Here is a 26,243-nt window from a genome sequence, read left to right as displayed (position 1 = left end):
AATATACATATAATTGGAGTCTGAAGGTGAAGAGACTGAACAAATATTTTAAGAAATGACTGTATACAAAAGGATACCACAAGAGAGTTTTTTATAGTGAATAGTTGTGTATTCTGACTGAGGTGGTGGTTTATATGAAACTATACCTGTATTAAAATTCATAAAACTTAGCAAAAAAATTCATACAACTGTACACTAAAGAAGTTAACTTTATGTTAATTACAACAATAAAAGTTTTTTTAAATGACTGAAACGTATACAAATCTGAAACAGTAAATTTACAGATTTAACAACTAAAATAACCCCAAACAGAAGACTACTTAAAACAGTGATTAAAAGAAAAATTTTAAAGCAGTTAGAAATAAAAACATTATGCATACAGAAACAAAGGTAAAACTGACAACAGACTTCTTGTCAGAAACAATGCAAGACAGAAGACAGTGGAGTAACATCTCTAAGTATTAAAAGAAAAATGTCAACACAGGATTCCATGCCCCATGAAAACACCTTTCAAAAACAAAGATGAGACCTTCCACTTCACAGAAGATGGATTAGAGGTACTTTTCCCTATTCCTCCCACTAAGTACAACAAAAAATTCTGGACATTGTTTATGAAGCTAACAAGAAAACTGTAAAAGGTAGAGAGAAAAAAGCAAGCTAGCAATTTCAGAACCCAAGAAATGACATGGTGGTGAGTCTCCTGGGTTTTCTTTGTTCTTCATATATTCCAAACTTGGGCTAAAGAAGCCAGCAACTTGGAAATCCCAGCAAATGGAGGGAACAAAGCCACAATGAAAACCTGCTATCTCTAGCCAAAGGACCAGGAAAGGGGCAGCCTAGCAAGGCAAAAAACATTTAGACAAAAATTGCTCTACCCTAGTCAAACATGACAGAAAAACTGTGGCCCCACACCTACCCATGGCAGCAAAGGCCAAGTGAGGAGCCTAGTCTTCCACTTAGCAGGCTGTAATGAAGCATCCCAACCCACCCACGGGGGGCAGTGTTAGAAAAGGTAGACTAGGAGTGGGAACTTTCACCTACGCCAAGCGATAACAAACCCCTCCATCCCACAATGTCAGTGAAGCTCAAATGAGAAGGCTGGACTTCCACCCCCAAAACCCAGTAGTAAAGAAGCATCCCTTCATATTATGCTAAGTGAAATAAATCAGACAGAGAAAGACAAATGCTATATGATAACACTTATATATGAAATCTAAAAAATATAACAAGCTAGTGAATATAACAAAAAAGTAACAGACTCACAGATATAGAGAACAAATTAGTGGTTACCAGTGGGGAGAGAGAATGGGGGAGGGGAATTTTAGGGGTACAGGATTAAGAAGTACAAACTATAAAGTATAAAATAAGCTATAAGGATATAGTGTACATCACAGAATATAGTCAATATTTTATAATAATTATAAATGGAGCAAACCTTTAAAATTGTGAATCACGATATTGTACCCCTGTAACATACAATATTGTAAATCAATTATACCTCAATTTTTAAAAAATAAATAAATAAGAAGCATCCCTCCAACTCCCCACTGGGTAGTGTAAGACTCAGGACTGTCACTATCATCCCATGGTAAAAAGCCACTGCAGTGTCAGTGGAGACCGTGTGGGGAGCAAAAACTCCCACTCCCACCCAGCAAGAACCTGGAGCTCCAACCCCTTGGGTGTCAACAGAGACTGAGTCGGGAACCTGGACTTCTATCTCCACCTAATACTTCTTCCTTTTCCAGAATGGTATCACGGAAAGCCAGCTAAAACACACATAAGATCCAATATCTTATAACATTACATAAAAATGTTCAGGTTTCAACTGAAAATCACTCATCATACTAAGAACCAAGAATTTCTCACTGAGTGAAAAAAGACAATGAATGAATAGATGCCAACTCTAAGATAACAGAGATGTTAGAAGATACTAGAAACAAATAAAACAATATAGAAAGACTCAACAAAGAAACAGAAGATACAAAGAACCGAATGGAAATTTTAGAAATGAAAAACACAATAAACGAAATAGAAGCTCAGTGGATGAGCTAAGCAGAAGAATGGGACTGACAGAGAAGAGAGTCAGTAAACATGAACACAGAACAACAAAAAAAGAACAGCCTGGGAAAGAAAAGTAAACTGAGCCTCAAGGACCTGCGAGATGCTAATGAAAGATCTAACCCACGTTATCAGAATCCCAGAAGAAGAGGAGACAGAAGGCTGGGTTGAAAGTATTATAAGAAATGAAGGCTGAAAATTTCACAATTTGGCAAAAGATATAATTCTATACATTCAAGAAGTACAGCAAACACCAAAGAGGAAAAAGAACAAAGAAATTTATGCCAAGACACATCATAATTAAACTTAACTAAAGACACAGAAAAAAATCTTAGAAGTAGTAAAACAACACCTTACCTATAAGAGAAAAACAATTTAAATGGCAATAAATTTCACATCAAAAACCATGGAGGACAGAGGAAGTGACATAATAATTTTCAACTGCTGAAACAAAAGGACTGTCAACCCAGAATCCTATACTCAGTGAAAATGCCCTTCAGGAATCAAGGTGAAATTAAGACATTCTCAGATGAAGCAAAACTAGGAGATTTTATCGCCAGCAGACTTACCCTAAAAGAATTACTTGAGGAAGTTCCCTAAACAAAAAGGAAGTGATTTTTTTAAAAAGGAACCCTGGAACATCAAGAAGGAAGAAAAAAACATGGTAATCAAAAATACAGTAAGTCCCCTACAATAGGAACCTACAAGTTGTGAACTTTCAAAGATGTGAACATCAGGCAATGGTGAAATTGCAGCTTGCCCTCCATCTCCTATTCCTGATGATCCTTCACCTCCTACGATCTCTCACCTCCTCCCCCTCCTCCAATCAGTAACTCTTCTTGTCTGTTCACTCAATGCCAGTCCCTGTATGCCAGCTGTTATACTGCACTACTGTGCTTTTCAAGGTACTGTAAGATTAAAAATGTTTTATTTTTTGTGCTTGTTTTTTATGTATTATTTGTGTGAAAAGTATTATACACCTATTACAGTACAGTACTACATAGCCGACTGTGTTAGTTGGGAACCTAGGCTAACTTCCTTGGACTTACGAACAAACTGAACTTACCAGCATGCTCTTGGAACGGAACTCGTTTGAATTCAGGGGACTCACTTTATAGGCAAATAGAATAGGCTTTCTTTCTCTTGAGTCTTCTCAATTATGTGACAGTTGAAATAAAACTTATAACACTGTCTGATGTATTTCTAAATGTACACAGAGGAAATACTTAATTACATGATAACTAGAGAAGAGTAAAGGAGATAGAAGGTAAAGTTTCTATACTTCCCTTGAATTGGTAAAATGACATCAGTAGACTGTGAAAAGTTATGTATAAATAATGCAAACCTAGAGCAACCTCTAAAAAGCCTGTATAAAGAGATACACTCAAAAACATAAATAAAAAAAAATTTTTTAAACAATTTTTAAATATTCAACTAACCCACAGGAAGGGAGAGATAAGAAAACAAAAATGAAAAACAAAACAGCAAAAATACAAAATGGCAAACTTGAGTCCTAAAATATCAATAACCACTCTAAATATTAATAAATGTATACTAATTAAAAGACCTAAATTAACAAACCAGATTTAAAAACATGATTCAACTATATGCTGCCTATAAGAAACTCATGTCAAATGATACAAGCAGGTTGAAAGAAAAACAATGGAGGGCTTCCCTGGTGGTCCAGTGATTAAGACTCTGCACTTCCACTGCAGGGGGCACAGGTTCAATCCCTGGTTGGGGAACTAAGATCCCACATGCTGTGCACAGCCAAAAAATAAAATAACAAAAAAGAGAAAAACAATGGAAAAATGTATGTCATGCAAATACTAACCCAAAGCAAGCAGGAATGGCCATATTAAGAGCAGATAAAGTAGACTTCAGAGCAAAGAAAGCTATCAGAGCAAGGGACATTAAATAAAGGATCAACCCATCAAAAAGACAAAGCAGAGAGAGGGATCAAGATGGCGGAGTAGGGGGACGTGCGCTCACTGCCTCTTGCAAGAGCACCGGAATTACAACTAACTGCTGAACAATCATCCACAGAAAGACACTGGAACTCACCAAAAAAGACACCCCACATCCAGAGACAAAGGAGAAGCCGCAATGAGACAGTAGGAGGGGCGCAACTGCATTACAATCAAATCCCATAAATGCTGGGTGGGTGACTCACAAACTGGAGAAGAGTTATAGCGCAAAAGACCACCCACTAAAGTGAGGGTTCTGAGCCCCACGTAAGGCTTCCCAACCTGGGAGTCCAGCAATGGGGGAAGGAATCCCCAGAGAATCAGACTCTGAAAGCCAGTGGTATTTGATTGCAGGACCTCCACAGGACTGGGGGAAACAGACTCCACTCTTGGAGGGCACACAAAAAAGTGTGCTCACCAGGACCCAGGGGGAAGGAGCAGTGACCCCATAGGAGACTGAATCAGACCTATCTGCTGGTGTTGGAGGGTTGCTGGCAGAGGTGGGGGGCGGCTGTAGCTCACTGAGGAGACAGGGGCACTGGGGGCAGGGGTTCTGGGAAGTGCTCATTGGTGTGAGCCCTCCCAGAGTCCGCCATTAGCCCCACCAAAGAGCCTGTAAGCTCCACTGCTAGGTAGCCTCAGGCCAAACATCAAACAAGGTGGGAACACAGCCCCACCCACTGGCAGACAAGGAGATTAAAGTTTTACTGATCTCCACCCACCGAATGAGATTAAAGTCTTACTGAGCTCTGCCCACCCAGCCCTACCCACCATCAGTCCCTCCCATCAGGAAGCACGTTCCAGCCTCCTAGATAGCTTCCTCCACAAGAGGGCAGACAACAAAATCAAGCAGTATTTCCTTCTGTGGAACTGAAAACCACAGCCACAGAAAGATAGAGAAAATGAAAAAGCAGAGGACTTTGTACCAGATGAAGGGACAGGATAAAACCCTAGAAAAACAACTAAATGAAGAGGAGATAGGCACCCTTCCAGAAAAAGAATTCAGAATAATGATGGTGAAGATGATCCAGGACTTTGAAAAAAGACTGGATGCAAAGATCGAAAAGTTTACCAAAGACCTAGAAGAATTAAAGAGCAAACAGAGATATGCAACACAATAACTGAAATAAAAAATACACTAGAAGGAACCAATAGCAGGTTGACTGAGGCAGAAGGGCAAATAAGTGAGCTGGAAGACAGAATGGTGAAAATCACTGATGTGGAAAAGAATAAAGAAAAAAGAATGAAAAGAACTGAAGACAGCCTATGAGACCTCTGGGACAATGTTAAATGCACCAACATTCGCATTATAGGGGTCCCAGAAGGAGACGAGAGAGAGAAAGGACCTGAGAAGATACTGGAAGAGATTATAGTTGAAAACTTCCCTAACATGGGAAAGGAAATAGCTACCCAAGTCCAGGAGGTACAGAGAGTCCCAGGCAGGATAAACCCAAGGAGAAACACATCAAGACATATAATAGTCAAATTGACAAAAATTAAAGACAGAGAAAAGTTATTAAAAGCAACAAGGGAAAAACAACAAATAACATACAAGGGAACTCCCATAAGGTTAACAGCTGATTTCTCAGCAGAAACTCTGCAAGCCAGAAGGGAGTGGCATGATATACTTCAAGTGATGAAAGAGAAGACCCTACAACCAAGAATACTCTAGCCAGCAAGGATCTCATTCAGATTCGATGGAGAAATCAAAAGCTTTACAGATAAGCAACAGCTAAGAGAATTCAGCACCACCAAACCAGCCCTACAACAAATGCTAAAGGAATGTCTCTAAGTGGGAAACATAAGAGAAGAAAAGGATCTACAAAAACATAAACAAAACAATTAAGAAAATGGTAATAGGAACATATATATCAATAATTACCTTGAATGTAAATAGACTAAATGCCCCAACCAAAAGACACAGACTGGCTGAATGGATACAAAAACAAGACCCATATATGTGCTGTCTCCAAGAGACCCACTTCTGACCTAGGGACACATACAGACTGAAAGTGAGAGGATAGAAAAAAATATTCCATGCAAATGGAAATCAAAAGAAAGCTGGAGTAGCAATACTCATATCAGATAAAATAGACTTTAAAATAAAAAATGTTACAAGAGACAAGAAAGGACACTACATAAAGATCGAGGGATCCATCCAAGAAGAAGAGATAACAATTATAAATATATATGCACCCAATATAGGAGCACCTCAATACATAAGGCAAATGCTAACTATGAAAGAGGAAATTGACAGTAACATAATAATATTGGGGGACTTTAACATCCCACTTACACCAATGGACAGATCATCCACACAGAAAATTAATAAGGAAACACAAGCTTTAAATGACACAATAAATCAGCTGGATTTAATAGCTATCTATAGGACATTACATCCAAAAACAGCAGATTACACATTCTTCTCCAGTGCACATGGAACATTCTCTGGGATAGATCACATTTTGGGTCATAAATCAAGCCTTGGTAAATTCAAGAAAATTGAAATCATATCAAGCATCTTTTCCAACCACAACGCTATGAGATTAGAAATCAACTACAGGAAAAAAACTGTAAAAAACACAAACACATGGAGGCTAAACAATACACTACTAAATAACCAAGAGATCACTGAAGAAATCAAAGAGGAAATCAAAAAATACCTAGAGACAAATGACAATGAAAACACAATGATCCAAAACCTATGGGATGCAGCAAAGGCAGTTCTAAGAGGGAAGTTTATAGCACTACAATCCTACCTCAAGAAACAAGAAAAATCCCAAATAAACAATCTAACCTTACACCTAAAGAAGCTAGAGAAAGAAGAGCAAACAAAACCCAAAGTTAGTAGATGCAGAGAAATCATAAAGATCAGAGCAGAAATAAATGAAATAGAAACAAGGAAAACAATAGCAAAAATCAATAAAACTAAAAGCTGGTTCTTTGAGAAGATAAATAAAATTGATAAACCTCTAGCAAGACTCATCAAGAAAAAGAGGGAGAGGACTCAAATCAATAAAATTAGAAAGGAAACAGGAGAAGTTACAACAGACACCACAGAAATAAAAAGCACCATAAGAGACTACTACAAGCAACTACATGCCAATAAAATGGACAATCTGGAGGAAATGGACAGATTTTTAGAAAGGTATAACCTTCCAAGACTGAATCAGGAAGACATAGAAAATATGAACAGACCAATCACAAGTAATGAAATGGAAACTGTGATTAAAAATCTCCCAACAAACAAAAGTCCAGGACCAGATGGATTCACAGGTGAGTTTTAGCAAACATTTAGAGAAGAGCTAACACCCCTCCTTCTCTAACGCTTCCAAAACATTGCAGAGGAAGGAACACTCCCAAACTCATTTTATGAGGCCACCATCACCCTGATACCAAAACCAGACAAAGATACTACAAAAAAAGAAAACTACAGACCAATATCACTGATGAATTGAGATGCAAAAATCCCCAACAAAATACTAGCCAACAGAATCCAACAACACATGAAAAGGATCATACACCATGATCAAGTGGGGTTTATCCCTGGAATGCAAGGATTCTTCAATATATGCAAATCAATCAATGTGATACACCAGATTAACAAATTGAAGGATAAAAACCACATGATCATCTCAACAGATGCAGAAAAAGCTTTTGACAAAATTCAACATCCATTTATGATAAAAACTCTCCAGAAGGTGGGTATAGAGGGAACCTACCTCAACATAATAAAGGTCATATATGACAAACCCACAGCAAACATCATTCTCAATGGTGAAAAACTGAAAGCATTCCCTCTAAGATCAGGAACAAGACAAGGATGTCCACTCTCGCCACTACTTTTCAACATAGTTCTGGAAGTCCTTGCCACAGCAATCAGAGAAGAAAAAGAAATAAAAGGAATCCAAATTGGAAAAGAAGAAGTAAAACTGTAACTGTTCACAGATGACATGATATTATACATAGAAAATCCTAAAGATGCCACCAGAAAACTACTTGAGCTAATCAATGAATTCGGTAAAGTTGCAGGATACAAAATTAACACACAGAAATCTCTTGCATTTCTATACACTAACAATGAAAGATCAGAAAGAGAAATTAGGGAAACAATCCCATTCACCATTGCAACGAAAAGAATAAAATACCTAGGAATAAACCTAACCAAGGAGGTAAAAGACCTGTCCTCAGAAAACTATAAGACACTCATGAAATTAAAGAAATTAAAGACGATACAAACAGATGGAGGGACATACCATGTTCCTGGATTGGAAGAATCAACATTGTGAAAATGACTATACTACCCAAAGCAATTTACAGATTCAACGCAATCCCCATCAAATTACCAATGGCATTTTTCACAGAACTAGAACAAGAAATTTTATGATTTGTATGGAAATGCAAAAGATCCCGAATAGCCAAAACAATCTTGAGAAGGAAAGACGGAGTTGGTGGAATCAGGTTTCCTGACTTCAGGCTGTACTACAAGGCTACAGTGATCAAGACAGTATGGTAGTGGCACAAAAACAGAAATATAGATCAATGGAACAGAACAGGAAGCCCAGAGATAAACTACGGTCAACTAATCTATGACAAAGGAGGCAAGGATATACAATGGAGAAAAGGCAGCCTCTTCAATAAATGGTGCTGGGAAAACTGGACAGCTACACGTAAAAGAATGAGATTACAACACTCCCTAACACGATACAGAAAAATAAACTCCAAATGGATTAAAGACCTAAATGTAAGGCCAGACACTATAAAACTGCTAGAGGAAAACATAGGAAGAACACTCTTTGACGTAAATAACAGCAAGATCTTTTCTGATCCACCCCCTAGAGTAATGGAAATAAAAAGAAAAATAAATAAGTAGGACCTAATGAAACTTCAAAGCTTCTGCACAGCAAAAGAAACTATAAGCAAGATGAAAAGACAACCCTCAGAATGAGAGAAAATATTTGCAGACAAATCAACAGACAAAGGATTAATCTCCAAAACATATAAACAGTTCATCCAGCTCAATATCAAAAAAACAAGTAACCCAATCCAAAAATGGGCAGAAGACCTAAACAGGCATTTCTCCAAAGACGACATACAGATAGCCAAAAGGCACATGAAAAGCTGCTCAACATCACTAATTCTTAGAGAAATGCAAATCAAAACAACAATGAGGTATCACCTCACACAGGTCAGAAGGGGCATCATCAGAAAATCAACAAACAGTAAATGCTGGAGAGGGTGTAGAGAAAAGGGAATGCTCTTGCACTGCTGGTGGGAATGTAAATTGATACAGCCACTGTGGAGAACAGTATGGAGGTTCCTTGCAAAACTAAAAATGCAACTACCATATGACCCAGCAACCCCACTGCTGGGCATATACCCAGAGAAAACCATAATTCAAAAAGACACATGCACTCCCATGTTCACTGCAGCACTATTTACAATAGCTGGGACATGGAAGCAACCTAAATGTCCATCAACAGATGAATGGATAAAAAAGATGTGGTACATACATACAATGGAATATTACTCAGCTGTAAAAAGCAAGGAAACTGGGACATTTCTAGAGACATGGATGGACTTAGAGACTGTCATACAGAGTGAAGTGAGTCAGAAAGAGAAAAACAAATACCGTACATTAACACATATATGCGGACTATAGAAAAATGGTACAAATCAAACAGTTTGCAAGGCGGAAACAGAGACACAGATGTAGAGAACAAACATATGGACACCAAGTGGGGAAAGCGGCTCGGAGGGTCGGGGGGGGCGGGGAATGAATTGGGAGACTGGGATACCAAATAGTACACTCTAAATATATGCAGTTTATTGTATGTTAACTGTATGTCAATAAAAGTTCTAAAAAACAAAAAACAAAAAACAAAAAACAAAGCAATCCTAAATGTGTCTGTACCCAACAAAGCTGCAAAATACATGAATCAAACTCTGACAGGACTGAAAATGGACATACAGAAATCCACAATTAGAGCTGGAAACCTCAATACCCTCCTATCAACAACTGACTGAACAATTAGTCAGAAAATCAGCAAGGATATAGAAGAACTTAACAACACCAACAGCCAATGAGATCTGATCAACATTTATAGAACATTCTACCCAACAACAGATTACACGTGTGTTTCCAGTGCTCACAGCACATGTACTAAGATAGACTATATTTTGGGCCACAAACAAACCTCAAAAAATAAGACAACTGAAATCATTAAAAGTGTGTTCTCTGACCACAATGTAAAATACTAGAAATCAGTGAGAGAGAGATAACAGGAAAGTCTATAAATACCTGGAAACTAAGTAACACACTTCTAAATAACCCATGGTTCAAAGGGCAAGAGTCAAGGGAAATTAAAAAATACACTGAACTGAATCAAAATAAAAAGACAGTACCAAAAGTTTGAGGACACAGCTAAAGCAGTGCTGAAAGGGAAACTCACAGGAATACAAATATGAGAAACAAAAACAAGGATATCAACACAGACCCTGTAAACATCAAAAGGATAACAAGGGAATACTATAAATAACTTCACACACATATATTTGGCAACCTAGGAAAAATGGACCAACTCCTCAAAAAAAGTGAACTACCACAACTCACCCAATATAAAACAAATTGAATAGTCTTATACCTATTAAGGTATTTTTAAACTCCCAAAAAAGAAATTTCCAGGCCAAGATAGTTTCACTGATGGATTCTACACCAAATGTTTCAATAAGAATGTACATCGATTCTACACAATCTCTTCCCCAAAACAGAAGTTAACATATCCCAAATTCATTTTATAAAGCTAGTATTACCCTGATACTAAAACCAGACAAAGGTGGCACAAAAACAGAAGATTACAGACCCATATCTCTCATGAATAGATGTAAAAACTCACAACAAAAATTCAGCAAAATATAAAAATAAACATCATGACCAAATGAAGTTTACTCCAGAGGTACAAACATGACTCAGTATTAACAAGCTAGACAAGAAATTCACATGATCATATTAATTTGATATAGAAAAAGCTATTGACAAAAATCAACACTCATTCATGATTAAAAGCAGGAATCGGTAAAAGAGAAATAGAGGAGAACTTCCCTGACTTGATAAAAAGGATATACCAAAAACCTACAGCTACTATCAAACTGAATGCTTTTCCTCTAAGATCAGATATGAAGCAAGGATGTCAGCTCTGATCACTCTTATTCAACATACTGCTAGAAATTCTAGCCAGTGAAATAAGGCAAGAAAAGGGAAAAAAGGAATGTATATCACTAAGAAGTAAAAATGTCCCTATTTGCATATGACATGATTCTCTACATAAAAAAATACAAGGACTCCACAAAAAAGAAGAAGAAGAAGCCTAGCACTATTAAGCCAGCAGGTCAATACATAAAAATACACAGAAAATCAAATGTATTCCTATATTCCAGCAATAAACGTGTGAACACCAAAATTAAAAATATAATGACACTTATAACTCCTCAAAAAATAAAAGAATTAGGTGTATACCTAACAAAACAAAACATGCTGATAACTATGCAACACTAATGAAAAAAAGTAAAGAAGATCTAAGTAAATGGAGAGGCATAACACATCCACAGATTGAAAATGTCAGCATAGTAAAGATGTCAATTCTCCCCAAACTGAGGCTCAGGTTTAACAAAATTCCTATCAAAATTCTAACAAGATTTTTTTGTAAATATAGACAAAGATTATTCTATAATTTATATGGAAAGACAAAAGAACCAGGATAGAAAAAAACAATTTTGAAAAAGAATAAGTGGATGGAATCACTCTACCCAATATCAAGATTTATTATACAGCTACAATAACAAAGACTGTGTTGAGGGATAGAGACATACCTTAATAAAACAAAATAGGGGACCCAGAGATAGACCCACACAAATGCACCCAAGTGATTTTTTACAAAATTGCAAAAGCAATTCAATGGAGGAAAGATAGCCTCTCAACAAATGGTGCTGGAGCAACTGGACATCACATTCAAAAAAATCTAAACTTCATGCTAAATAAAAATTAACAAAAAAGGATCACATACCTAAATGTAAAATGTAAAACTATAAGATTTTTAGGAAAAAAAATAGGAGAAAATCTTTAGGATCAAGGGCTATGGAAAGAGATCTTATATCTGACAGCAAAAGCACAATCCATAGAAAGAAAAACTGGACTTCACCAAAATTTAATACTTTTGTTCTGTGGAAGACCCTGTTAAGGGGATGAAAAAACAAGCTTCAAACTGGGAAGAAATGTCAGAAATATACATCCCCAAAAGACCTAATATCTAGAACATATAAAGAACTCTTAAAACAACAATATAAAAACAAAGAACACAACAGAAAATGAACAAAAGACACAAAGAGATATTTTACCAAAGAGGATATACAGATGGCAAATAAACACACAGAGAGAAGATCAAGACCTTCAGGCACTAGGTAAATGCAAACTAAAACCACAATGAGATATCATTATATACATCATTACAGTATGGCTAAAATGAAAAACAGTGACAACACCAAATGCTGGCAACAATGCAGAGAAACTGGAACTCATAATATGCTGCTGGTGGAAATGTAAAATGGTCAGCCACTCTGGGAAACTATTTGGCAATTTCTTATGAAACTAAACATGCAATTACCTTATGACCCAGCAACTGCAGTTCTGGGCACTTATTCCAGAGAAATAAAGACTTGTGTTCACACATATGCTCTACATACTAATGTTTACAGCAGCTCTATTCATAATATCCAAAAACTGGACACAACCCAGATGTCTTCTAATGGATGAGTGGTTAAACAAACTGTGGTCCATCCATACCACGGAATACTACTCAGCAATAAAAAGAAACAAATTATTAATATACACAACAAAGTGAACGAACATCCAGAGACTTAAGCTGAGTGAAAAAAAAAATCCCAACTACATATAATATATGTAACTTTCTTGAACTGACAAAATAATAGAAGTGATAACTACTGGTTGCCAGGGATTAAGGAGGAGGTGGGTGTGCAAGGGAAGTGGGCTTGGTTATAAAAGGGAAACATGACAGATTCTTAGTCATGGAAATGTTCTGTACCTTGACTGTATCAATATCAATATCCTGGTTGTGAGACTGAACTAGTGTCACCACTGGGGGAAACTGGGTAAGGGTATATAAGATGTCTCTGTGTGAGTTTTTACGACTGCATGTAAATCTAAAATTACCTCAAAATAAAAAGTTTAACTTCAAAAAAAGCAAAGCAAAAACATTTCAGACCAAGAATAAAAAATAAAGAAATAAATAAAACAAAAACCAAAAAACAGAGTTTGTCACCAGCAAAAAAAAGTTAAGGAAAGTCCTCCAGGCATAAGAAAAAATGCCAGATGGATACCCGGATCTACACAAAGGAATTAAAAGCAGTGAAAATAATAAAAGAGTAGGTAAATATAAAAGGTTTGTAAAGAAACCTTAACAAACTACTTAAAATAAAACTTTTAAATTTTATTGAAAGCAAAATAACACAATATATTATGTGGTTACAAAATCAGTAAAAATAAAATGTATGACAATAGCACAAATGCCCAGAGAGAGAGACCATGAAAGTATATTGTCATAAAGTCCTTATACTGCACAAGAAATGGAACAGTATTTCAAAGTAAGCTATGGTAAGTTAAAGATGTATGCTAAACCCTAAAGCAACCACTAAAAAGAGAAAACAAAGTTAGAGAAAATATGCCAATAAAGGAGAGGAAATACCATAAAATTACTCATTCTAAAAGAAGGCAGAAAAAGATGAAAAAGGGGAGGACTTCCCTGGTGGCACAGTGGTTCCAGTGCAGAGGACACGGGTTCAATCCCTGGGTCCAGGAAGATCCCACATGCCGCAGAGCAACTAAGCCCGTGCACCACAACTACTGAGCCTGCGCTCTAGAGCCCAAAAGCCACAATTACTGAAGCCCACGCGCCTAGAGCCCATGCTCTGCAACAGGAGAAGCCACCGCAACAAGAGGTCCATGCACCACAACAAAGAGTAGCCCCCACTTGCCGCACCTAGAGAAAGCCTGAGCACAGCAACAAAGACCCAATGCAGCCTAAATAAATAAATAAACAAATAAATAAAATTTTTAAAAAGATGAAAAGGGAAACAAAGAATACAGGACAAATAGAAAACTCATAGCAAGATGGTAAATATAAACCCAATCATATCAATACTCTCATTAAATATAAGTGACTTACACTCTAAAATAAAAGGCAGAGACTGTAAGACTGGATTAAAAAACAAGAACAAACAATAGGCTGTTTACAAGAAATCCACTTTAAATATAAACACGAATAGGTTAAAAGTAAGAAGATGGAAAAAGATATATCATGCTTACATTAATCATAAGAAAAGTGGAGATGGCTCTATTTCAGACAAAGTAGATTTCAATGCAAAGCATATGATTTGGGATAAAGAGGGTCATTTCATAAATTATAAATAGGTCAGTTCACTAAGAGGTCATAATAACAAGTGACAGAGTTTCACAATACATGAAGTAAAACTGACAGAACAGAATGAAGAAACAAATTCAAAAATTTATTTTATTTCAACATAACTCTCAAAATTTGATAGAACAAGTAGACAGAAAAGGAGTAAGGACATAAAAGCCTACCTCAACAACATTATCAACTAACTAGACATAGTCAGCATTTACAGAAACTCCAATCAACACTGCAGAATACACATCCTTATTAAGTACACATGGAATACTTAACAAGCTAGACCACATTATGGTGTATAAAACAAGCCTCAAGTTTCAAAGGAGTCAAACAATAAAAATATCTTCTCTGACCACAATGGAATTAAATTAGTAATCAGTAACAGGACAATTTCCGAAAAATCCCCAAACATCTGGCAACTAAACAATATGCCTTTAAGTAATTACAAGGACAATCAATCAAGTAATTGTATAATATTTTAAAAAACCAAACCACTAGAATTAAGGAGCTTAGCAAAGTTGTAGGATTCAAGATCAATAAAAATCAACTGCATTTCTATATTCCAGCAATAAATAATCAAAAAATATTACCACATATAATAGCTTTCAAAAATATGAAACAGGATAAATCAGATTTAAAAATGCGCACATTATACTTGTATACTGAAAACTATCAACACTGCTAAGAAAGCCTGAAGGTAACCGAAATAAATGGAGAGGTATACTTTGTTTGTGGGTCAGAAGACAATACTGTTTAGATGTCATTCATCCCAAACTGATTTATAGATTCAACACAATCCCAATCAAAATCTCAGGAAGCTTTCTTGTAGAAATTGACAAACTGATTTCAAAATTCATTTGGAAATGCAAAGGACCAAGAATGGCCAAAACAACTTTGAAAAAGGAGAACAAAGTTGGAAAAGTTACCTGATTTCAAAACTAGTATATATATTGTAACGACACTGTGTTATGGTGTCAAGACAGTGGATTAGCATTAACAAAACAGAAAGTCCAGAAATAGATCCATATGTATATGATCGATTTTTGACAAAGGTACAAAAATAATTCAGTGAAGAAAGGGCTATCTTTTGAACAAATAGAGCTGGAACAACTGGATATCCATATTGAAAAACATGAACTTCACACCATTCTTCACACCACAAAAATGAACTCAAAATGGATCACTGATCTAAATATAAAAACTAAAAGTATAAGACTGCTAAAACAAAATATAAAGAAAATCTTTTTGACCTCTCGTTAGGCAAAGATTTCTTAAATACAATACCTAAAGCACCAGTGATAAAAAAGGAAAAATTACAAAGTAGAATTCCTCAAAAATAAAAACATGCTCTTTGAAAGACAGTGTGAAGAGACAATCTTCTCCAGAATGGGAAATAACATTTGCAAATTATGTATCTAATACAAGACTTCTATCCAGAATACACAAGGAACTCTCAAAACTCAACAATAAGAAAACTACCCAATTTTAAATCAGGCAAAAGATATGAGCAGGCGCTTGAGCAAAGCAAACACACAGACGGCAAAGAGCCATACGGAGAGATGTTCAACATCACTGTTCATTAGGGAAATGCAAATTAAAGCCACTGTAAGATACTACTACACTACACACCTATTAGAGTGGTTAAAACTGGAAAGACTGACCACACCAAGTACTAGGGGAGATATGGAGCAAGGGGAACTTTCAGTCACTGCTGGTGGGAATGTAAAATACCACAATCCCTTTGGGAGACAGTTTGGAAGTATCTTAAAGTTAAGCGCATGCATACAACAGGGCCAAGCCATTCCTCTCCTAGATATTTATCCACGAGAAATGAAAACAAGTCCTTAGAAAGACTTCACAGTAGCTTAATTTGTGATGGCCCAAAATGGGAAACCACCCAAATGTCCATCAGTACGTGAATAGAGAAACAAACTGCGGTACATCCATCCATACAATGGAATACTACTCAGCAATAAAAATTAACTGCTGATACGTTCAACAACACGGAATAATGCTGAAATAACTGTGCTGAGTGAAAGAAGCCAGGCAATATAAAAATATACACTGTGTAATTCCACATATAAGACATTGTAGAAAATACAAACTAATCTGTAGTAAACAGAAAGCATATCAGTGGTTGCCTGGGGTGGAGGGGATGAAGGACAGGAAGGGGTGGAAGGGACTGCTGTCAAAGGAGCACTGAGACTCTTCAGGGGGTGATGAATAGGTTCCTTAGGTTGATTGTGGTGACTGTTTCATGGCTGCACACAAATGTCAAAATGCATCAAATTGTGTATTTTAAACGTGCAATTTATTGTTTATCAATAATACCTCAATAAAGTCAAGAAAACAGAGAGAAAGAGAAAACTACCAATGGCCTGTAAGAGACAGGCACCTAATTCTGGACGCCCCAAGCACCTGCATTTCTGTCTGCGTCCTCTCTCTCACTGTCCAGGTGCCAGTGCTGGGTTTTCATCCACAGCCTACTTTCATTAAGCGCAAAAGTGATAGGAAAGCTGTCTGCAGGGAATGAATTATGGCCTTAAGGAAGAAGAAAACGAAGGCAAACAGAATCTTCCTTCTATAATTTGAAACCCTTGGCATAACAAACACCTCTTGGCGATGAGATTCTAGGTGATTTTCCTTTGGTTACTTTAAAATTTTCTGTACTTTCCAAATTCTTTACAACCATTATTTTGCTCTTTGGGGGAAAAAAGTTTTAAAAGAACAAGTCTAAATTCTCCATGAAGTAAAGAACTATTCGGGAATTCCCTTGTGGTCCAGTGGTTAGGACTCTGTGCTTTCACTGCCAAGGGCCCAGGTTCAATCCCTGGTCTGGGAACTAAGATCCCATAAGCCACCAAAAAAAAAAAAAAAGTAAAGAGCTATTCAAAAAGAATCCAAGGGGCTTTTTTCCCCACCCTAATAGTGTAAGACTAGCACCTCAATATACACACGCACGCGTTAATGTAGATCAAAGAACAGGGAGATTTCAGTTATAAAGGGTGAAGGGTATTTACAATACTATATGTAGAAGGTCAAAACCTCAAAAAACGAATACGTCCTAAATTCTGAGTCTCACTAGTCGACCACTGAGTTGGCTCTCACCTAATTAAAGACATAACATGTTTTAACTAATTTCCTGCCCTCTCAGTTGAAAACTGAGCTCTCACACACTAAAGGGAAAGTTCTGCACAAATTTCCAGGAGGTGAGGAGCAGTGACAAGGGGCTCCTCTCCGCTAATGCTTAAAGCCTGCAAACGAATCAAGCCTTCAACACAGGATGGATGCCCGGAGAAGCAGGATTCTTAACCTGCCTGTCCCAAGCTGCTGGCAGTAGATATTTATGTCACATTTTTTCAGCAAGTGTAGAAAGCCAGCAGGGGCTTCAGAAATGCCAAATGCTGATAAAATATGTTTCTTTTAAAATAATTCCATGGGCATCCTAGGTGGCACAGTGGTTAAGAATCCGCCTGCCAATGCAGAGGTCACGGGTTCGATCCCAGCGCCAGGAAGATCCCACATGCCGCGGAGCAACTAAGCCCGTGTGCCAAAAAAAAAAAAAAATTCCACAGGTCAAATTATGTGCAAAATATTTTTTATGCAAACTGAATGCAAATCTTTAAGAGTCTTCCTCCGTGGTTTCTAAAAGAAACCAACTTCTTAGTGACAAGCGAATTCTTGGCTTAATTCTTCAACCTCATTTCAGAGGAAAAAATGAAAGTAGGTTAGCATACCACAATACTACACACATAACAGCACAGAATACTTACATGTCTTGGAGTGTTCATGTGATAGCATGTAGTTGGCGAGAGGTGGCGTGTAAGTTAAACACTGCAGTGCTGCATTGGCAAAACAGGTATTGCCCAAATTCTGGAGCCCAGCTCCTACTCTATGAGTTTGCTGCCACTTAAGACAAATCTTCTCAGATGGGAAAAGAACTTTTTGTGGAGGAGCAATGCCATCACCTAGGGCTAGAAAAATAAACACATATTTAAAAAGAAAGCTTTGTACACTTCTGAAGCTAAATAGCAACACATCAAACCTGAATCTGATCAAGATTCTTCTGATCAGCTAACCAGAAATACAGGGGAGAGAGGGACTTTTTAAAAGAAAGAGCCCACGGACTTCCTAGGTGGTGCAGTGTTTAAGAATCTGCCTGCCAATGCAGGGGACATGGGTTCGAGCCCTGCCCCAGGAAGATCCCACATGCCGCGAAGCAACTAAGTCCATGCACCACAACTATTGAGCCTGCGCTCTAGAGCCCGTGCGCCACAACTATTGAACCCATGTGCTGCAACTACTGAAGCCCACACACCTAGAGCCTGTGCTCCGTAACAAGAGACGCCACCACGAGAAGCCCACACACCACAATGAACAGTAGCCCCTGCTCTCAGGAACTAGAGAAAGCCTGTGTGCAGCAACAAAGACCCAACACAGCCAACAAAAAAATAATAAATCCAATAAATAAATTTATTCTTAAAAAAAGAAAAAGAAAAAGAAAGAGTCCAGAATGTGGGAAACTCTAAATGATTTGGTTTCTTTGATAAATAAATTGCAAGGACAAAAAAGGGGGAGGGGGACAGTATCTAAAAGATTAAAAAAACCTTAAAAGACATTCATCAAATACAAAGTGTAGACCTTGTTTGCAGGTTGATTTCAACAGTCAACTGTTAAAAAAAAAATTATATGACAACCTGAAGATTGACTGGATTTTTAATATAAAAACATTTTAATTTTCAGAAAAAAATTATTTAGATATACACACTAAAATATAGATGAAATATAAAGTCTTAGATTTGCTTTAAATTGATGGGGAGTGGGGAGAAAAGTGGGTGGAGGTATAATTAGCCAGGAGATGATAAACATCATAGTTGACTGAAGGGCGCATGAGAGTTCACTACAATTATTCTGTCTTTTATATCTACTTAAAATTTTTCATTAAAAACGTTTTTAAAATAAATAAACAACAACACACTAAAAGCGCAGGAAAGTCGACTCCCTGTAACATTTGTCACACAGGCTTATATTCTGCACCCCTGCCAGCACTGTTATCCTCACCATCATCTCACTTACTGAGTCCTTATTAGCTGTCAGTCTCCATTCTAAAGGTTGGTAGCGATGTCATCCCAATTTTACCAGCAAGGAAACATGTTGTTAGGCACCACCATACATACTCACAAGTATATTCTACATGGTCTAAGAATTTTTTTAATCTATTTTTAAGACTTAGAAACAGATTGCTAATGACAATTATGCTAATAAAACTCAGGTGAAGCTCAAAAGCAACTTATTTAGGAAAGGTCAAAATCATCCTCAGCAAGACTGTGAGTCTGCCAGCTCCTCGGTTCTCCAGAAGATTGAGACGCCCAACAGAGGGTTCCCCATTTGAACAGCGAAATTAAGTGTTTATGCATGCAGAAAGGCAGGCTTCAGCTTTATGAAGAGGAAGAGCAAAATTAAAAGAAATGAGTCTTTAAAGAGTGTGACAAGGGCCCCAAAAAGGGCCAGGTGGGGTGATACAAACTAAATCTTGAGGAAGAGAAGGCAGCCCCAGCAAGGTGATGGGAGGCTGAAGTCTGTGAGAAGATGTCCTGTGGGAAAGTTCTGTTTATAAAGGTCTTTAAACCTCCTGTATAACATTCAGTTAAATCGTGTGATTTGTGATATAAACTTCTCCTCACCCAAAACACCTTCAGCAAATCATACCACCCATCCCCACATCACAACATCACAGGTACCAAGTGGACTCAGAACAACATGAGGCCCTAATTACTCTAAGCCAAACAAGGTTCTGAGTAGGAACTAATCTCTTTTCTTAAAGTTTCAAAGCTTCCAAATCCAAAAGCCTCAGGAGTCCCGCCTAAAGTGTCAATGTCTTACTTAACTGGATGAGTTTTAACAGATGTAACCACATTTATATGGTTTTATATATAATGCAACATTTACATGATCTGCTCTCTTTCAAAGAGCTTTATTTCTACAGATGATTTTAACTGGCAAAAACCAAACAAACAAAAAACAAAAACAAAGTTGGGTAGAGCTCATTTGTCAAAAGGAAACTTTTTAAAAACATCTTTAAATTTTTCAAAGGTACACACTTACCTAGGGCACTATCGTTAATTGACAGGTTAATGAAATGCCCATCTCGACTGTCACCAAAGCAAAATTTATCCTTCAAAAAATTAGGAATTAAGGAAACTACAAATAAATTCATAGTAACTAAAAATAATCTTACCCTGTTATACACATATGTTAATCATGAACAACAGCAGAGGAAAATGAAGCTCATCAAACAGTGTAACTCTGCCGGGCACTCAGGTGGTGGCGCACCTTGCAAAACAAGCCCCTCTCCGAAACTACCAACCCACTGACAGCACTTATACAGGAGCTTCTTGCAGTGATTCTGTCTCTCAAAAAGTAGTACCTTGATCCTTTTGTGGTGACGGTTTTGATTTTTCAGGTACAGATGAACTTGAATAAACTACAGCACCAGGTACTGGTCCTAAAGAAAGTGTGTGATTTGAAACATCATTTAGCGAAGACACAGCACCCCAGCTGGCAGAACCTGCATCCATGTCTCCAGGTGAGACTGCCTCAGAACTGCCAGGCTGGTTCTGATAAGTTGATGGGTCTGAAGATTCAGAAGCTTTGTCAACTATGGTCATTGTTCAACTCTGTAAAAGATGAAAAACATACATTTGTTTCATAAGATAAGAAATCTACTTATTCTACCATTAGATTTCTGAAGGTAATTTAAAATGGCTAGGCTAATTTTCGAACAAATCATCCCAATATAAAAGCAACAGTATTTTTAACTTTGTAATAATTTCCTTGCTAATCTGAACATGCCAACGATTTCTAATTATAAAATCTTCAATGACATATTTGATTAGATCTTGTCATTCTATTTCATGCCCTCTGAAAATCTGATATTTTGGTTGATAATCAGGTACCTCAATTTCCAATTCTATACATTCACCAAGACCTATATTTTTTCTCTCTTTTGCTTAAACCTAGAATGTGAAATGCACTAATACATTTGGTTCAATCTTCAATTCATATGTAATTCCTCAGGGAAAAGTCTCAACTACATGAAAAGAAAATCTGGCTTTAATTTTAAGCTTAAAGTCCAAAATAACATTGTTTGAAACATATTACTTTTTTTTTTTTAAACATAGGACGCCTCACTTTTGAAACACATTATTCTAAAGAGGCTCATTAATTTGGTATATGATTTTTTAAAATGAAGCCCATAAGGCATTACTGACATCAATCTGGAACACAAACATGTTATAAAAGTACTTAATTATAATTTTCTCTCTGAATCCTGTTAAAATCTTAGGGCCACCACTAACTGAGCACTTTCTGTGTGCTAGGCATTGTGTTAGTCACTAAACACATACTAACTTACTTTTCATAATGACCTATGAGAGACTGGACAGAATCCACTGGGTCTATGAAATGGACCAACTATAACCCAAACTAGTCACAGCTGGGAATGGGCCCCAAGCCCAACATTCCAGGCTGGGGTTCCTTCGGGCTCTACCAACCTTCTCAACACAGCACTTTAGGAATGTTTCCGAGATTGCCTAGTGGCAACCAAATCTAATAGACCACTGCTCTGCAGGTGACCTTCCAGGTATGCCCTGACTCACAGCATCCCGAAACCTGGACTTGGCACTGGGGGCCCCAGGAACCTCTCCGCGGCTCGCAGTCCTTTCCCACCTGCTCGCCAGAGGCTCTGCACGTGCTGTTCTTCCTTCCCCAAGTCTCTCCCACCCTTCCACCGCCACTTTTCCCTTTAGAATTCATTTCCTCTGGGACACTTTCCTTGACAACCCCCTTCCCTAAGACAGGCTGGAAGCTTGTCTCCCCTTCTGGAAGCTCCCTGGGCACCCTGGGCTGATTTCCACAGCAGCGCTACAGAGCGGACTCCACAGCCGTCCTGCCCGCGCTCTCCATCATGGTCTTGTTTATATGTCCTGACCTGGCACAAGGAAAGCTTTCCACACACGTGTTGAACAAATGAATGAGTTGTGAAGACAGGATGTAACCACTGTTTGCTCTTAGCACCAGTTTGCACTGACTGATTTATATAAAGTATATCATTTAATCCTTAAAAACTCTGAAGAATAGCCTTTAAAATTTATTTTAAAATATTCAACACAGTAAAATAAATATCCATGTATATGACACTTCAACTGTCTACTCACAATAAGGTTTTTTTAAAAAGTCTCAATTTTGTGGTGATTTTAAATTAAAGCAAAATTATCACCCCCAAAAAAGTACCTTAAGAAAAATTTTTGGAATCTTATGTAGAAATAGAAAAGATGTTAATTAGACCTTAACAAAAAGAAAAACTGAACTGAAATTTTAAGTCAATCTGGGTAAGATACAGGACCTTTACTCAGAAAGAAAGTCTGAGCCATGTTATCCAAACAAAATTTACACTTTCCTCATTTGACAGTCAAAAGAAATTACAAAACAGTGTGGAGGCAAGAGTAAGAAAACAAGAGAGGAAGAGGTAGAGGAGGAGGAAAAGGAAGAAGAAAGCCAAAACAGTGTAAAAAGGAAAGATTACGCTAGCCTTATTTACAATAATGTTAAATAGCAAAAACCTTGATTTTCTGGGATAAACATCCTTTCAGGACAATCATTAACAAATGACCAAATAAAACCATTTTACTTGCTCCAGTAGCCTTTTTTTTTGGGGGGGGGGGGGGGGGGCAACTCTTAAAAAATAATTTAAGGAAAACATACAACACAGTCATCATAATTTGGGAAAACCAAAAACATCCATTCTCCTTCATGTGTACAATCAGCCAATGAATTCCTACACTGAAACCATCAGGTATTAAACTAAACTCCATCTGCTAAAGAGAAAACCTTTCTGGAAGCCAAACAATGTTGTGTAGGGCTCAGGATTCACGTTACATGTTCCTTACTTTCAGTAAAGCTTCTAAGCATTACTGTAATAAATCTCGGGACTTTTAAGCAACAACTTCAATGAAAAGTTTAAATTTCTCTCAACATCTTCTGATGATAGATAAAAAGTTACAAAAGCACGTTTGGAAAAAAACGGAGTACAAGAATCTAGGTTGGATGCGTGTGAAGGAATGAGACAAAGTGATTTCACAAGTGTTTCCTTTAAGTGCACTTGCTTCAAGTACAATGTTTTACTCAAAAGTCTTAAAATGCTGTCCTTCATATAGTATTTCTCCCTTGTGGTGACCAAATGCTAGAATACATTATTCCTTTTCGTTTTTAAAAGAATAAGCATATCGCTATTTAAACATGATGGCACTCCACATACACTGTGGTAATACTATCAATACGCGGAAAAAGAAACTGTTACACTCTGCCTATTAATAAACAATGTAATCCACGTTCTTGTTGCATTTCCATTTTAAAACACACAGGCTTTAAAAAGACACAACCGGGAATTTAATTATTTGTAAGTGAGCAGATCGACTCCCTTTAAACTTTTACAAATCACACTCTGTAGACAATGATATAGAAAAGAAAGTGAAACTGACCCTAAATACACATAAGTGAAACCGATTATTCATATCACCGATGCACTTTGAATGAATAATATTGTCAAAAGAGGAGAATTGTGGTTCAAATGTGCAACTTAAAATTGGAGACTCCACAAACACGAGAACCTAAAACGCTGCTGCTACCTTGAAAAGGAGGCGCTAGCGAAACAGTGTTCCAACCAGTTTTTTGCTGTTACTGGAGTGTATTTACTTTAAATAACCAACGTGTTTTCCCATAAACAAGTAAGCCCTGAGGCCTCCCAGAATATAAAAGAGCTATTCAACAAAAGTAATCTCCACGGCATTCATTACAGCGAGGTTGAAGTCCTGGACCGTGAAACTTCGCTCGCGTCCAGGCTTCATCTCCAACAGCTGAAACCGATCGCCTCTCCCCCCACCCGCCGCAGGTAAGCGGGCTCTTCCTGCCCCAAAGAGAAAGAACGGGACCCGGGCACACGCGCCTCGCGGGACGCGCCGCCGGCCCGGCCGCCCCGGCTCTGCCCCCGCGGGTGCCCGCTCCGCCCGGCGGCCGGCGCAGGGAGCTCGGATGCCCGGCGGACGGGCCCAGTGGACGGCCCAGCGCGACGGGCGGCCCGGGGGGGAAAGTTGGTCTCCTCGGGGGGCGGAGTGGGGGCGGGGAGGCGAGTCCGGGGCTCCGAGGGGCGCTCGGGGGCGGCGGTGGCAGCCACGCGGGGGGCGGCCGGCGGCCGGCACACGCCCACCCCGGGCCGCCCCGTGCCGGCCAGGCCGCCCCGGAGCCGCCCGCCGGGCCCGACCCGCGGGCCGAGGGGGCGGGCTGGGCCGGGTGGGGGCGGGAGGGCAGTGTCCATGGCAACCGGGGGGGTCCGGCCTCCCCGCGCAGCCCGGCTCCCCTGGCGCCCGGCCGCCGCCGCGGCCGCCGCCCCCTCCCCAGCGGCCTGGCCCGGCCGGCGGCGGCGGCGCTCCCACCGGCGCGGCGGGGTCCCGGGCGGCCCGCCGCTGCAGAGGGGGCGGCGGGCGAGGGGCCGCGCCAGCCCCCGGCGGGCCGCGCCGGCTGAGGGGCGGCCGGGCCAGCTGCGGCCGAGGCGAGCGGGACGCTCCGCGGGCCCCACGCTGGCCGGCGGCAGGCGGGAGGGAGGCGGGAGCTTACCTGACCCGGCTCGGCGCTCGCTCCATCCCCCTCGGCCGCCGCCGCCGCCGCCGCCGCCGCCGCACACAGCCCAGCCGCCCGGCGGGGGACAATGACGTGCCTCCATCCGGGCACCGCCGCCGCCTCCTCCGGGTCAGCGCCGCGCCCGCCGCGCCCCGCCGGGCCGCCAGGGGGCGCGCCAAGGCCGCGCCCGCACGCGCCGCCGCCCAGGGGCCGTCGCACAAGAGGCGCGGCGCGCAGCTAACGGGCCGGGCGAGCGCGGGAGGGGCCGTCTCCCAATCGCCGCGGGCGCAGGCTGGCGCGCGCGTCACCGGAGCGCCGCTTGGCTGCGGAAGGAGCGCGCTGATTGGTGGAGCCGAGCCGCGCGGCGCGGGCGGGTGAGGTCCTGCCCCAGCGGCCGGCGGGAGCGGAGCGCGAGGGGAGGCCCGGGACGGCCCCGCGGCGTGTGCGCGGCCCGCGCCGGGCACCGGGGCCGCCCAAACGGACGGGGCTCTGGGAGACGCCCCTCGGCCTAGCGACCGGGCATTTAGGAACGCCGGACCCAGCCGGGCGCCAGCGCGCAGTCAGGCTTCGCCAGCTGTGCTGCTTGAAGCGGAAGACTTTAAGCCCGGCCCATCCCGCCACGATCTCACCTGGGATCCGAGCATTGAGCATTTGGGGGGGCGGGGAGGGGGCGGGGGCAGCTAGACCAGCTCTCGCTCCGGAGGGCCAGATCCATACTTCCAGCCGCTTGTTGGATGTCTCCACCGCGAGGTCCAGCGGAGAACGGACTGATCGCCGCATCTCCTCTCCGCCACGACCCTGTGGGGTCCCCTGCTTTGATTAGGGACGTGGCACTCTCCTGCACTAACCTGAGTCCTCCCTCTGCCTCTCCTCTCCTGGCCTAACCCCTTACACCAGGTCACACCCATTCAACCTCCCCAGGGGCTGTAACCCCCACCGTCCCCGGGGCCACCGTCCTCATCTCGCCACCCGCCTTCCCACAGTGTCCTTCCAGTCACTCCACTCCCTTTCAACCTTCACACCGCGGCCAGGGTGAGCTCTCAAAGACACAGCCAGGTGTTGC

The 26,243-nt window shown here is 40.1% G+C and overlaps 1 protein-coding gene across 1 annotated transcript in view; it reads right to left on the bottom strand.

The window, feature by feature from the left end:
- Positions 1 to 25,300, bottom strand: part of USP42 (ubiquitin specific peptidase 42) — a 46,486-nt gene extending 21,186 nt beyond the window's left edge. Inside the window, exons 1-3 of the mRNA XM_057750896.1 lie at positions 25,178 to 25,300; positions 20,934 to 21,183; positions 18,280 to 18,480 (exon numbers count right to left, since the gene is read on the bottom strand). Of these exons, the coding sequence (XP_057606879.1) occupies positions 18,280 to 18,480; positions 20,934 to 21,174 (442 nt within the window). The 5' untranslated portion in view covers positions 21,175 to 21,183; positions 25,178 to 25,300. The remainder of the gene's footprint in view (positions 1 to 18,279; positions 18,481 to 20,933; positions 21,184 to 25,177) is intronic.
- Between the last annotated feature and the right edge of the window lie 943 nt (positions 25,301 to 26,243).

This window comes from Hippopotamus amphibius, chromosome 9 (assembly GCF_030028045.1).
Source record: "Hippopotamus amphibius kiboko isolate mHipAmp2 chromosome 9, mHipAmp2.hap2, whole genome shotgun sequence".
Lineage (NCBI taxonomy): Eukaryota > Metazoa > Chordata > Mammalia > Artiodactyla > Hippopotamidae > Hippopotamus > Hippopotamus amphibius.
Note: the sequence above shows the minus strand (reverse complement) of the source record. Positions and strands in the feature narration are given on the sequence as shown.